The following is an 11,172-nucleotide window of genomic DNA, read 5'->3' as shown; positions in this document are numbered from 1 at the left end:
ACGAAATCACACAAAATTTCACTTATATTTATATTAGATATAACTCATGGGCTGCGTTCGGGGAGCGTGCTATTAGCGCTATTACATCATCCTATCTTTATCGCTCATCAAGTGTAGAACAAGGATAGAATAAGCAAATAGCGCTAATTAATAGCGTGCTCCCTGAACGCAGCCATAGTAGTACTAATAAAATATATAAATAACATACAAAATGAATAATATCAATACAAGATCGATGATTAAATATATCCCCCGCGAGATATTGTTGGTATTTTATAATAGCCGCAGCTCGGCAAACATGCAATATATATAATTATTAAAATATGCATTTAATCAACGCCTAATAACTTAATTAGATCGGCATCGTGAGAAAACGGGCGATGTTACGAGAGAAATAATCTTGATATCTTTACATTTCATTATTCGCAGCGCGCTAATTAAACGCACATATAACAGAGAATGTGACATATAATTATCAAAATGTACATTTATATAACGCCTAATAAGCTGACATTGCGAGAAATAAACAGAGTGTTGCGAGGGGAATAATTTATTTACATGTTACGTCGCGTTACGCGTCGCGTTATCATATATCATATCAGCTATCGGTGCAATCAGTGCGCTCGCTGGCAACGCGTCGTTGATTCTCTCCGCGACGATCGTAAAAAAAAAAAAAAGGGAAAAAGAAAAATATGATTCGTCATTCGCCTCGCGAGGCAGATATAATCGCGCGTACCCCACGATAACGCGCATCGTAGCTGATCGTAACTCGGCGCGAGATGAGGAAGCGAGTCGTGATATTCGGCTGCACCGGGAACACTGGTCTTTGCGCTCTGAGAACCGCCGTGGTAAATGGTAAGTCTCTCTTCCGATCGCTCGTTGCCGCGTCTTTTTTTTTTCTCTCCTGAGGTTGTCGCCGGCGGCCGGCAACGATGCGGCGACGATTCGGAATCTTCGCGATTGCACCACGTTACACCTTTCACGCTCGAAATAAAGCAAATATACATATTATTAGATATTAGACAGAAAAAAAGGAAGGATGGAAAGTTACAAGAAGCTCGGCTACAAAGAACGAACCTAATTGTTAAAAGAGTCCCTCGGGTCCCTCGTTCCGTCACTCGGGAGTGACGACAATTTGTATGGAGAGCAATTGTCGCGACAATTTAGACCTCATTTGCGAGTTATATAGATTTATTTTTAAATTGAGCGATCTGTAAGATCAGTAATTATATCGATTTGTTTTGTATAACGGCGAATTATATACGTTAACCGTGCAATAACGACAGTTTATGTGTGTATATATATATATGTGAGGCTACATTAAAATAAATTGTACAATTAGTGAGTAGTTAATTTCTTCTTAAAGAGATAAAATTAAAATGTTTATCCACACAAAATAATGTGATATGTGACTAACAGAATCACGAATAGTGTCAATAACATTTATGTAATTAATATTTCCTTCTATGTTTCTATATTTAAAATAAATGTACTTGTGACACATAAGTTATCGTGTATCTTATTGTGTAACTTTGTGTGCATGATGTATTAACTTTTTATCTATTTAAATCAAGTGTTATATCAACATTTTTCTTGATTGTCATTGTCATTTAGGTCTGGTGGTGAAAGCTTTTGTAAGAGATGAGGCCAAGATTCCCGAAGATCTTAAGAGTGATGTCGAACCAGTTGTTGGAGATGTTACTAATGCGAAGCAGGTTGCAAATGCGGTAGCTGGTACAGACGCCGTCGTGGTAGTGCTTGGTACCGGGCATGATTTGAGTAAGTACATATATTTTTCAATATTTATACATCTTTCGTTGTTGTCTTATAAGATATGCTGTACTTATTTGTTTTATGCTACTTCAAGGTCCTACTACCGTGCTATCTCAAGGCATGAAGAATATAATAGACGCCATGAAAGCGCATAATGTTGAGCTGGTTTCCGTATGCTTGTCAGGTAAGGTATAATATTGCAAAAACAAAAAGATAATAATAGAAATATATTATTGCGCCCAATCTTGCATGATTGCTCAAAAAGATATCTTTTTGGCACTCTTGACACCCTTGGAACTTGTTGGGAAACTTGAGTCTAAATATTCAACTTTATTGTATATGCTTACTTTTCTCCACTAATGTCTGTCATTGTCTTTCAGCGTTTTTATTCCTCAAATTTGAAGCAGTGCCGGCTATATTTAAAGATGTGACTGCAGATCACCAGCGCATGTTTGATATGATCAAATCGAGTGGTTTAAAGTGGGTGGCGATACTGCCACCACACATTGCAGGTATGTCTAGATAATGAGAGATGACGAAGCATGATTTTCTCGAGAAATCTCACGGATTTCATTTTTCTCTCCAGACACACCAAAATCCAAGTACACCGTCACATTCGATTCTTCACCTGGACGAATAATCTCCAAACACGACTTGGGTGCGTTTCTCGTCGAGTGTCTCGACAATCCCGATTATTACCAAAAGGTCTGCGGCATCGCCAACACGGCATGATGCGAGAAGGGGAATGTAGGGATATATAAATAATAAGATGCATGTATTTTTTCTAGTGGAAAAATAAATATGTATATTTATGTAAACTGTTATCACGTTCGATAAGTTTGGCATTTATGCAATTGACTCGATTCGCACGAGTTGGATGGAAAGAAGCGAGCGTGTTAAGCGCATTGTGTTCTGTCGCTGGAATTTAAGAGACAGGGAAAGAATATTTGAAATAAATAGAGGCGTATTCTGACGAGGAAAATTGCTAAAAAGCTGAGGACGAATCTGCCTGCTGATCATCCATAAATTAGATTTATAAAAATAGCTGTATTATAAAGTTCGAAAAATAAGTACGGCGCTCTCTATTTTGTAACTTATAATAAGAACAGAATTTGAAGTATCCAGTGCTTCGTTCGCGTCGCCCGACCGAGCTGGAAAGTCAAATGCACGTTCATTCGAGGATGATTTCACGTTCCGAAAAATCGTTTATATAATTGATATGTACTAATGAATATGATTTCCTAAACGAAAAGGCTGAAATTCTTCGTTAAGCAATGTGCCAATTCATCTAATCCTACTTCTTTTTTGGTCTACTTGAATTGTATTCGTTTTTTCTTCTTCTTTAAACATCTAATTTCAATTGACGTGAAAGGTCTCTCGTTGGCGTGAGCGGAACGCGCGGAGCACGTTCTGAAATTTTGATGTAACGCTAGTATCACAATTTTTTTACCATGTGCGTCTTTTGAGACAGCATACGCATGTCGAAAAACTTTGACAATTGAAACGCCGGCATCGGGGGTGGCGGTGGTGGTGGTGGTGGCGGTTGTCCGGCGGACTGATCGCCGTTCCGTTCCTTGAATCTTGTCCTGCCGAGGGGCGGACTGGCGGTTATGATGTCGTTAATGCCGTAAGCTTTAAATGGATCGCACACCTTGTATCCGTTCTTATAATAAAACACTTCCTGACCGTCCGTCTTTAGGTAGATGTTCTTCAGGCCTCTTTTCGCGACGTACTCCTCCACGCCGCGTAACAGTCTAGATCCTAATCCTCGAGATCTACACCGATAGTCGATTACAACTAAAATATCGCAGATATGTAGTTCCCTTTACGGTTTACTATGTGGATTTAACTTATATATTAACATGTGCTTTAAATTAATTTCCTTGTCAATTCTAATGCCGTGTACGTGTATTAAAGCTGCTGTCGTTCTTGCTTTTGCTTACCAGACTCTATGAAGCAGCTGACTTTCGATCTGGCCACAAGAGATATCTTGCAGTGCCCGAGAACCTTGTTCTCATCGTTAATTAGAACCAGACACGTGGGAAAACCGTCGCAAGATACATTTAGAGATTTCATTCTGTAATGAAACGATACAAAAACTGTTAGTTCGTTGATATATCCTTGCTGTTTTCCTAGATCTTATCTTTGAAACCAAGGAGAGAAGTAACACACCGTGCAGTCTCGCTTCGAGGCCATTCAGAATTAAGCAACTTACAACAGTCTTTGATCAAGTCAGGCCGATGGTGAAGAGGTAACACTACATACTTAACGTTGCTTTCCGTCATATCTCGCCTGCAACCAAAAACGGATATTGTTAGACACATTTCAGAATCTAATTAAACAGATTATTAAAGATTCGTAAAGGATGTCGAAAGATACCTTTATCTTCAAATGTATATCACTACTTTTTCACGTATATAATTATCCTAAATCTCTTTGCATTTAAATACATGTTTAATTTTTTGCATCTTTATATTTTTAAGTTTATCTATTTTCTTCTATAGAAATATATAAAATTTGCTTCTCATTTATATTTTTATGTATCTCCTATGTATAGCCTTTTATCATTCTTGAAAGTGAAACTTATTAGAATATCAAAGTATCTCCTTTTAACTAAACCTGTTAACACATCTACTTATCCTCTGCAATCAAAACTCATTTGACACACACATATACCCACCTGTCAGCCCTAAAAATATATCCTATTATGTACGAAAACGGCTACACGAGCTTGCGATACAGCTATGAAATGCTGCAAACGCCTATGAGTTTACAAACCTTAATTAATGCATATCTCCCTGTATACGTCTTATTTCCCTTAATCGAGCTGCACCTGACATACATACGTCTTCCTATCTCATATCTATATATAAATATATCTTGGATGCAGATGCAGCCGCGAGTACACGTGTGTATATGTACGATTACAGCCGAGCCTATCGTAGCGGAAAGTCTATCAAACTGTCGCGTCGCATCTTGCCAGTTGCCACTGACAGGCACTGACAGGCAAGACGGCGAGGAGAGGATGCCTTTACCGTGTATCTCTTAACGGAGGCGGAGGCCGAGAAGTCCGAGAACTCGTTCCCGCGTACTCGGACAGTCGGACGCGGTGCTCGCCGGTGACGATGACCGACGTGGTGTCCCATCTCAAGTTTTCCGCTCCGGAATACGATATTTCGGGGCTTTATCCCCACCGCGCGTTCGCGTTATGCCGCATAATCTAATGCGGCGGCGTCTATAACGAGGCGCGCCGCCGCCGCCGTCGCGCCTCTGTCTTCTCGGATTTCCTGGGGTCCTCGTGGTTCTGCGTTTTCTGACGGGCAGATCACCTCGTGTGGCTCGTGTCTCGGTCCAAGTACCTCGGCATTTGGAGAGAGAATTTCGGAATGCAAAAATCGCAAATACATTAAATGACTCTTGACTGGAACGCGTGGACCTACTTCTCTTTAAACGGGTTCTTTTATATGCTTGTTTTCAGCCCATCTCTGTATTATCTCACATTGTATTTTCTGCCTGTAACACACTCGTGATTAATTCTACGATTAATTCTACGTGATTAATACGACAGGAAAGAGGAAAGCCAACGGCAGCTCCAGGAATACCTGGTGGTTCTCTTAAAACGTATTCCATTAAAATGGTAAAACGAGATAACACTTCCTTTGATATTCTGCATCTATATAACAATCTATCGGGGGTATAAAAACATATATTCTCCAATCGTTAATAGTACTTAATACTATAAATTCTGCAAGGTTCGGGATAAATCGACGATAATGATAATCGGTGAGCAAAATGTTAGATTTAAGAATCCTCGATTGAGAGCAATTGAGAAAAGTTTCGCCCACGTGGCGGCCTACGAAAGTACGAAAAAGACGCCCGTGACCGAGTCTATTAATGTTCGCTCCGACGAGGAGAAAAACAAGGGGAGACGACCCTTTTTCTTTCGGTGCCGCGTGCGGTGCGTCCCATTTCCTCCCGTAACCTCCATTCTATTTTCGGAGTATGTGATGTGGTCCGCATTTCTCGCGCACGTGACACACCGCACGTGCACGTGACGGCGATGCGTGTAAATTCGATTTGACAGGAAACTGCATTTTCAACGCGGCGGAGCAGACACAACTGCATTATCGTAGCTATAATTAAAAAAAAACGCCTTTCTGACAATTTTACAAGACGTTTAACAAATTTCAAACGTCTTTTAGACGTTTTAATGTTCTCTGGATATCACAGATAATTTTTCGTGATTATCGGTGGCCCAATTGAAGAATATCAATATCATCGACTGTCGATATAAAGTTTTCGGCGTATACTAATATAAGTATCTCAACAATCGGCTTGTAATGAAGTATTAATTGACTTATTATGCTTTGTAAATAAGCATGGATATTTATGGCGCGATAGTATTGTATGTAAGCTGCATCTTATTCTATAATATAATAATTATTATTCTCGTGGATGATCAAACACGACGTGAAATTTTAATAACGTGAGTTGTGCCTTCTAGGTTACGCGTTGCATCCTGCCGTCTGCCGCGTCGTTCACACGCGGAAGAAGGAATAAGAAGGAAGAAGACGGCAGTTTGACGTGTCGTGACTGTCGTGTAGCCAAGTGTCGAACGGGAAATGTTGGATATACATGCTGCGAGACGCACGAGTTCGTCGCTGTAACATAATTCAGTACACGAGTACATCGTAGACCCTGGCCGTGTCCGCTGATACCTGTTCGCGACTCTTTCAATGCAAATGCAACAATACATCCCACGGTTTACGAAGTATAAATAAAGAAGGAGGCATGAAAAGCGGTACCCAAGAAACTGTTTGCAAATCGAAAAATGCGACGACCTCGGAAGCGAACGAGAAGGAAGAGAGCGCGACGTATGTGAAGTTATAATTTTATCTGGATTGCTGTACTTGTGTTGATTGTATACTTTTCAGTGAAAAATGTGTCGAAAATGTGACTCTATTGTTTTCCCGATAAATTACTTTTCTCGTTAGACTGTATTAAAATGATAGAGATACCAGATGTTTTTCTCTCGACTAATGTCATTCTCAAAAGTTATATCTTAGATATTTTTGTTCTTTTTGAAAAAGTATTCTTTATTCATAACTAGCTTAAACTACCCCTGGGGCACACTGCCAGGCTTCTATATATATCTAGAATATTAGGGTGAGATGTCCATGTTTCACAGCAGCCTACATTTTTCACAGGGGTTTAGAAAGTAACTATGCAAAATTTGATCCAGATTATTCAAAGGGTTTAGGAGTTAATGGGGACACTCAGATAGACATTCTAGTTTATATATATATATATATATATATATATATATATAGATAGATAATTATTATTGAAAATTGTGAAAATATTCTGTAATGCGACAGATTAACGTGAAATAGATAAGATGATTAATTATAATTACAGTCTGTTTTTATATTTATAGGGACTGGTGGCTTCTGTTCGGAGGTATAACTACGTTTACTTTGATCACCAGATTTTACAGAGTCAGGGAACCCCAGCATGTATGGTAAGAGAGATCAAAGATCCTATCAATATTATTTAGGCTTTGTTAACTTTCTTTAAAGGGGGAGTTCTCAGAAATTTTTGGCTTTTAGTTGGGACGAAACACATTTCGGCAAAATGGGGAGTTGGTACATAAACAGGACGTTCTTCTTTGACGTGCATCCACCTTTAGGAAAGGTAGGTTTCTCAGAGAGAGAATTCTAGGTAGAAAACTCAGTCATGAGACTGAAAAATATTTTATACTCTGTTTTAGATGCTCATTGCTTTGTCCGGATATATGACCGGCTATGACGGGACGTTTGCTTTTGAAAAACCAGGGGATAAATTCGAGAATGTCAATTACATCGGCATGAGAATTGTAAGTTAATCGAACTCTTTTTTAATTAAAATTAAAAAAACGAGACCTATCAAAGAATTTACAAAATTTAATGATGTCATTAAAGTTGCAAAAAGTTAATCAAAAATATTTCCCGTCTTAGTTCTGTACAATTTTGGGCGCAACCACTGTCCCTCTGTCGTATCTTATTGTATGGGATCTTACCAAGTCGATTCGCGCCTCTACGCTTGCTGCCTTCCTCATTTTGTGCGGTAATTATAACATTTTTATGATTATAGATAATCCTAAATTTTGAAGATTAACGAAACGACTCGTTTTTCATGTTGCAGATGTAGGATTGTTGACGTTGAATCAGTATATTCTACTGGATCCTATATTGTTATGTTTTATGATGTGTGCGACGTGGGGCATGGCACGTGTATCGTCACTCCGAGATCGTCCATTCACGCGACCCTGGTGGTCTTGGTTGTCGTTCACCGGAGCCTCGCTTGCATGTACGATTAGCGTGAAATTTGTCGGGCTCTTTGTCGTTTTACTCGTGGGTCTTTACACCGCGTACGAGCTCTGGCGAGAATTGGGTGATCTGTCTAAGCCTATTGTGAGTAATTTAATAATAAGAACTTGATATCTCGAGACTTTTAACGTTGCGAGTAGTGCAAATTTCGCATTTTTGTTAATTGACATTAATGTTAGTGATTAACGAACTAGTTAACGAGTTTGTGATGCTATTAATTTAATAATTAGTAAGAGACCGAATGGACAATTGAATTTCCAAAGGACGATTTCGATTTTGTTTTTTACAGTCTTATGTGGGGAAACATTTGTTAGCAAGGTGTTTTTGCCTCATCCTATTACCGGCTTTACTTTACATGCTATTTTTTTATATTCATCTTTCCGTTTTAAATAAGAGGTAAGAAGTATTGCTTTGACATATAGGATATGCATTTTTTTAATAGCCTATTCTTATTAATGTCAAATTTCTGCTAATATTTAATTTACAAATGGACGTTATGTTTTACTTAGCGGAAGTGGCGACGGCTTCTACAGTTCCGAGTTTCAATCGTTATTACGCGGAAATTCTTTATATAACGCGACGATGCCGCGACAATTGGCGTATGGTGCCACTGTCACATTAAAAAATCATCGCACAGGCGGTGGTTACTTGCATTCCCACTGGCATTTATATCCCGAGGGAGTTGGCGCTAGACAGCAACAGGTTGTTATACATACGAATATTTATATTTAACACAAGATAGAATTAAAGAGTAAATATAAAGTGAATTTAGACAGAATACATAGATTGATAAATTGATGTCAGCTATCTTGAAATAAATGATATGATGCATATCTTATTTTAATCGAGAAAAAAGCGGAAAATACGTATAACAATAGAATAATGATTTGAGTGGGCGACAATAGTGGGCAACAATGAGTAAAACGAAGTTCCTCTATTATTAACTAACGTATCTGACGTATTACAGATTACGACCTATTCTCACAAGGATGATAACAATCTGTGGCTGGTGAAGAAATTCGACACAGACGTCATACCGCCAGAGCCGGAATTAGTTAAACACGGCGACCTCGTGCGTCTGGAGCATATTACTACGAGACGGAATTTACATTCACACAAAGAGATCGCGCCGATATCGAAGAAGCACTACCAAGTCACTGGGTACGGAGAGGTAAGGTGATTTCAACGTGATTCTGACTGGCGTTAATTTTTTCATGAAATGTTTTTTTTTTTGTTCATCAGAATGGTACGGGCGATGCTAACGACGTTTGGAAAATATTGATAACGAATGGAAGAGATGGCGACGTGGTGGAGACAGTGACAAGTAAATTAAAGTTTGTGCATTACCTTCATCATTGCGTGTTAACGTGCAGCGGCAAAACATTGCCGAAATGGTTAGTATCGATAGAAATTACATAAATTTAATTCTTTCGTAGCTCGCGTAAAACCAACTTTCCGTTGTACGATAAATTTTTAATTTGTGTAGGGGGTACAGCCAACAAGAGGTTTCCTGCAACCCTAACATGAGAGATAAAAATGGGTTATGGAACATCGAGGATAATCAATACGCCAAATGTAAGTGAGCGACATAAGCCGTTGAATTTATCATTAACAATTAAAGCGATTATAACACTGTCCATTTTTATTAGTACCAAACGTCAGTTTCCGAGTATACGCGCCAGGATTCCTAGACAGATTCTTGGAGTCACATGCCGTGATGTTGCAAGGCAATTCAGATCTAAAAGTAAAAGAAGGAGAGGTGTCCTCGCGACCGTGGCAGTGGCCTATCAACTACAGGGTAAACGATCAATTTTTACACTATTATTCGCTAAAGTAATGTCATTGCTATGGCGGGTTGACGGGGCAAATCCTAAAAGAAACCACTGTCTTTCTCTGCAGGGACAATTCTTCTCCGGGAATAATCAAAGGATATATTTACTCGGCAATCCCATCATTTGGTGGGGAAACATAGTCTTCCTCGTAATATTCATAATTCTTTACGTTCACGCTTCCGTGCGCGAACAACGGGGCTGTATCGATGATGCCGTCATGATGGAGCAGCGAAGAAAGATAACGCACGCCGGCAAGTGGCTCTTCCTCGGATGGATACTGCATTACGCACCTTTCTGGGCGATGACCAGGGTGCTGTACTTTCATCATTACTTCCCAGCGCTATTATACAGTTCCATGTTGACCGGGATTACGTTGAATCACATCATTGAGAGCCTTCTACTGCTGCTACCCGGCAAAGTGGGAAATACGATTTATCATGTTGTTCTGGGAATCGTAATCTCCGGCACTGTATACAGGTAAAGTCTCGCTCAAATCTTACAACGTCGACGTAATTTTTGGAGTTTAAGGATCTTTGATCGGATGTAATTTTTATTAAGCTATATCGAAAGATATTTGATGAAAATTTTTGATGAAAATTTAAATTTAAATTGCAGTTTTTATCTGTTCTCGCCGTTGGCTTATGGGATGGACGGTCCGTCCGCCATGGATCCCGACAGCTCGATGCATTCTTTAAGGTGGATGGAATCTTGGGAATTTTGAAACCTGATTTATTCAGCGTAACGCAAAGTATATATACTTGTTTCGCGGTATAAGTAATTAGTAATGCAGTATATTTTACACTACTGTACTACTAAGAATACTAACTTACATCTTTAACAATGACTGAGATATTGGAAAATGCTCATCTTATTTGTTATTTATATTTTCTATATTCAAACTATATATATAGCGATTTATATTTATGTTTTATATTTTTTACAATTTGTTCGTACAACATTAAAATGATTTAACAGTAAAACAATCCGCTGTTAAGTATTTCAGCCATTCCATAGTTATTCTGTCAGAAACCGGATTTCCTTTGTGATTTCTTTCAAGAATGTCTTCGCGAAAAACAATATGCCACACTTGAAGAAAAAACTACGCTCCATGCGTTATGTTTTCCAATATTGCCGCTGGATTTTGTCTTGCGACATGCTTGTACCATCCCCAGTCTGCCGCCCTAGCGATAACATCATTC

At 39.0% G+C, this 11,172-nt stretch overlaps 3 protein-coding genes across 8 annotated transcripts; 2 read left to right on the top strand and 1 right to left on the bottom strand.

Moving 5' to 3' along the window:
* The first annotated feature begins 132 nt into the window (after positions 1 to 132).
* On the top strand, positions 133 to 2,591 carry LOC139772421 (flavin reductase (NADPH)). Its single transcript, XM_071706113.1, has 5 exons — positions 133 to 855; positions 1,615 to 1,779; positions 1,868 to 1,957; positions 2,154 to 2,285; positions 2,360 to 2,591. The coding sequence occupies exons 1-5, from the start codon at positions 780 to 782 to the stop codon at positions 2,503 to 2,505; spliced, it is 609 nt and encodes a 202-aa protein (XP_071562214.1). The 5' UTR covers positions 133 to 779; the 3' UTR covers positions 2,506 to 2,591.
* Positions 2,550 to 5,525, bottom strand: Naa80 (N-alpha-acetyltransferase 80). 4 transcript variants are annotated; one of them, XM_071706109.1, is made up of 6 exons: positions 5,376 to 5,525; positions 4,809 to 5,286; positions 3,946 to 4,065; positions 3,717 to 3,850; positions 3,425 to 3,570; positions 2,550 to 3,359 (listed from the first exon to the last, which is right to left on the bottom strand). In XM_071706109.1, the coding sequence occupies exons 3-6, from the start codon at positions 4,056 to 4,058 to the stop codon at positions 3,084 to 3,086; spliced, it is 669 nt and encodes a 222-aa protein (XP_071562210.1). In that variant the 5' UTR covers positions 4,059 to 4,065; positions 4,809 to 5,286; positions 5,376 to 5,525; the 3' UTR covers positions 2,550 to 3,083. The 4 variants fall into 4 exon arrangements, with proteins under 4 accessions (XP_071562210.1, XP_071562211.1, XP_071562212.1 ...); XM_071706110.1 differs by lacking the exons at positions 4,809 to 5,286; positions 5,376 to 5,525 and adding an exon at positions 4,552 to 4,779; XM_071706111.1 differs by lacking the exons at positions 4,809 to 5,286; positions 5,376 to 5,525 and adding an exon at positions 4,454 to 4,563.
* Positions 5,426 to 10,956, top strand: Twisted (Protein O-mannosyl-transferase 2). Of its 3 annotated transcripts, none has more exons than XM_071706083.1 (15): positions 5,426 to 5,556; positions 6,278 to 6,647; positions 7,211 to 7,294; positions 7,383 to 7,467; positions 7,544 to 7,648; positions 7,770 to 7,878; positions 7,957 to 8,225; positions 8,431 to 8,537; positions 8,651 to 8,843; positions 9,109 to 9,312; positions 9,384 to 9,535; positions 9,628 to 9,716; positions 9,791 to 9,939; positions 10,041 to 10,450; positions 10,589 to 10,956. In XM_071706083.1, exons 2-15 carry the CDS (start codon positions 6,565 to 6,567, stop codon positions 10,692 to 10,694), a joined length of 2,145 nt encoding a protein of 714 aa, XP_071562184.1. In that variant the 5' UTR covers positions 5,426 to 5,556; positions 6,278 to 6,564; the 3' UTR covers positions 10,695 to 10,956. The 3 variants fall into 3 exon arrangements, with proteins under 3 accessions (XP_071562184.1, XP_071562183.1, XP_071562182.1); XM_071706082.1 differs by lacking the exon at positions 5,426 to 5,556 and adding an exon at positions 5,597 to 6,178; XM_071706081.1 differs by lacking the exon at positions 5,426 to 5,556 and adding an exon at positions 5,597 to 6,182.
* The last annotated feature ends 216 nt before the right edge of the window (positions 10,957 to 11,172 follow it).

This window comes from Temnothorax nylanderi, unplaced genomic scaffold (genome assembly GCF_030848795.1).
Source record: "Temnothorax nylanderi isolate EJ_2023f unplaced genomic scaffold, tnyl_v1.0 TNYL_tig0049_pilon, whole genome shotgun sequence".
Lineage (NCBI taxonomy): Eukaryota > Metazoa > Arthropoda > Insecta > Hymenoptera > Formicidae > Temnothorax > Temnothorax nylanderi.
The sequence above is the reverse complement of the archived record's forward strand: the minus strand, read 5'-3'. Positions and strand labels throughout refer to the sequence as shown.

What these genes read in the sequence shown, in the direction of transcription:
- LOC139772421 (XM_071706113.1), top strand. Translation starts at nt 780, where the DNA reads ATGAGGAAGCGAGTCGTGATATTCGGCTGCACCGGGAACACTGGTCTT. An exon ending in GAGAACCGCCGTGGTAAATG is followed by an intron (nt 856 to 1,614) that starts GTAAGTCTCTCT and finishes ATTGTCATTTAG; the next exon opens with GTCTGGTGGTGAAAGCTTTT. An exon ending in TGGTACCGGGCATGATTTGA is followed by an intron (nt 1,780 to 1,867) that starts GTAAGTACATAT and finishes TGCTACTTCAAG; the next exon opens with GTCCTACTACCGTGCTATCT.
- Twisted (XM_071706083.1), top strand. Translation starts at nt 6,565, where the DNA reads ATGAAAAGCGGTACCCAAGAAACTGTTTGCAAATCGAAAAATGCGACG. An exon ending in GAGAAGGAAGAGAGCGCGAC is followed by an intron (nt 6,648 to 7,210) that starts GTATGTGAAGTT and finishes TTATATTTATAG; the next exon opens with GGACTGGTGGCTTCTGTTCG. An exon ending in TGCCTTCCTCATTTTGTGCG is followed by an intron (nt 7,879 to 7,956) that starts GTAATTATAACA and finishes TTCATGTTGCAG; the next exon opens with ATGTAGGATTGTTGACGTTG.
- Naa80 (XM_071706109.1), bottom strand. Translation starts at nt 4,058, where the DNA reads ATGACGGAAAGCAACGTTAAGTATGTAGTGTTACCTCTTCACCATCGG. An exon ending in CCTCGAAGCGAGACTGCACG is followed by an intron (nt 3,851 to 3,945) that starts GTGTGTTACTTC and finishes GTTTCATTACAG; the next exon opens with AATGAAATCTCTAAATGTAT. An exon ending in CAGCTGCTTCATAGAGTCTG is followed by an intron (nt 3,571 to 3,716) that starts GTAAGCAAAAGC and finishes GCGATATTTTAG; the next exon opens with TTGTAATCGACTATCGGTGT.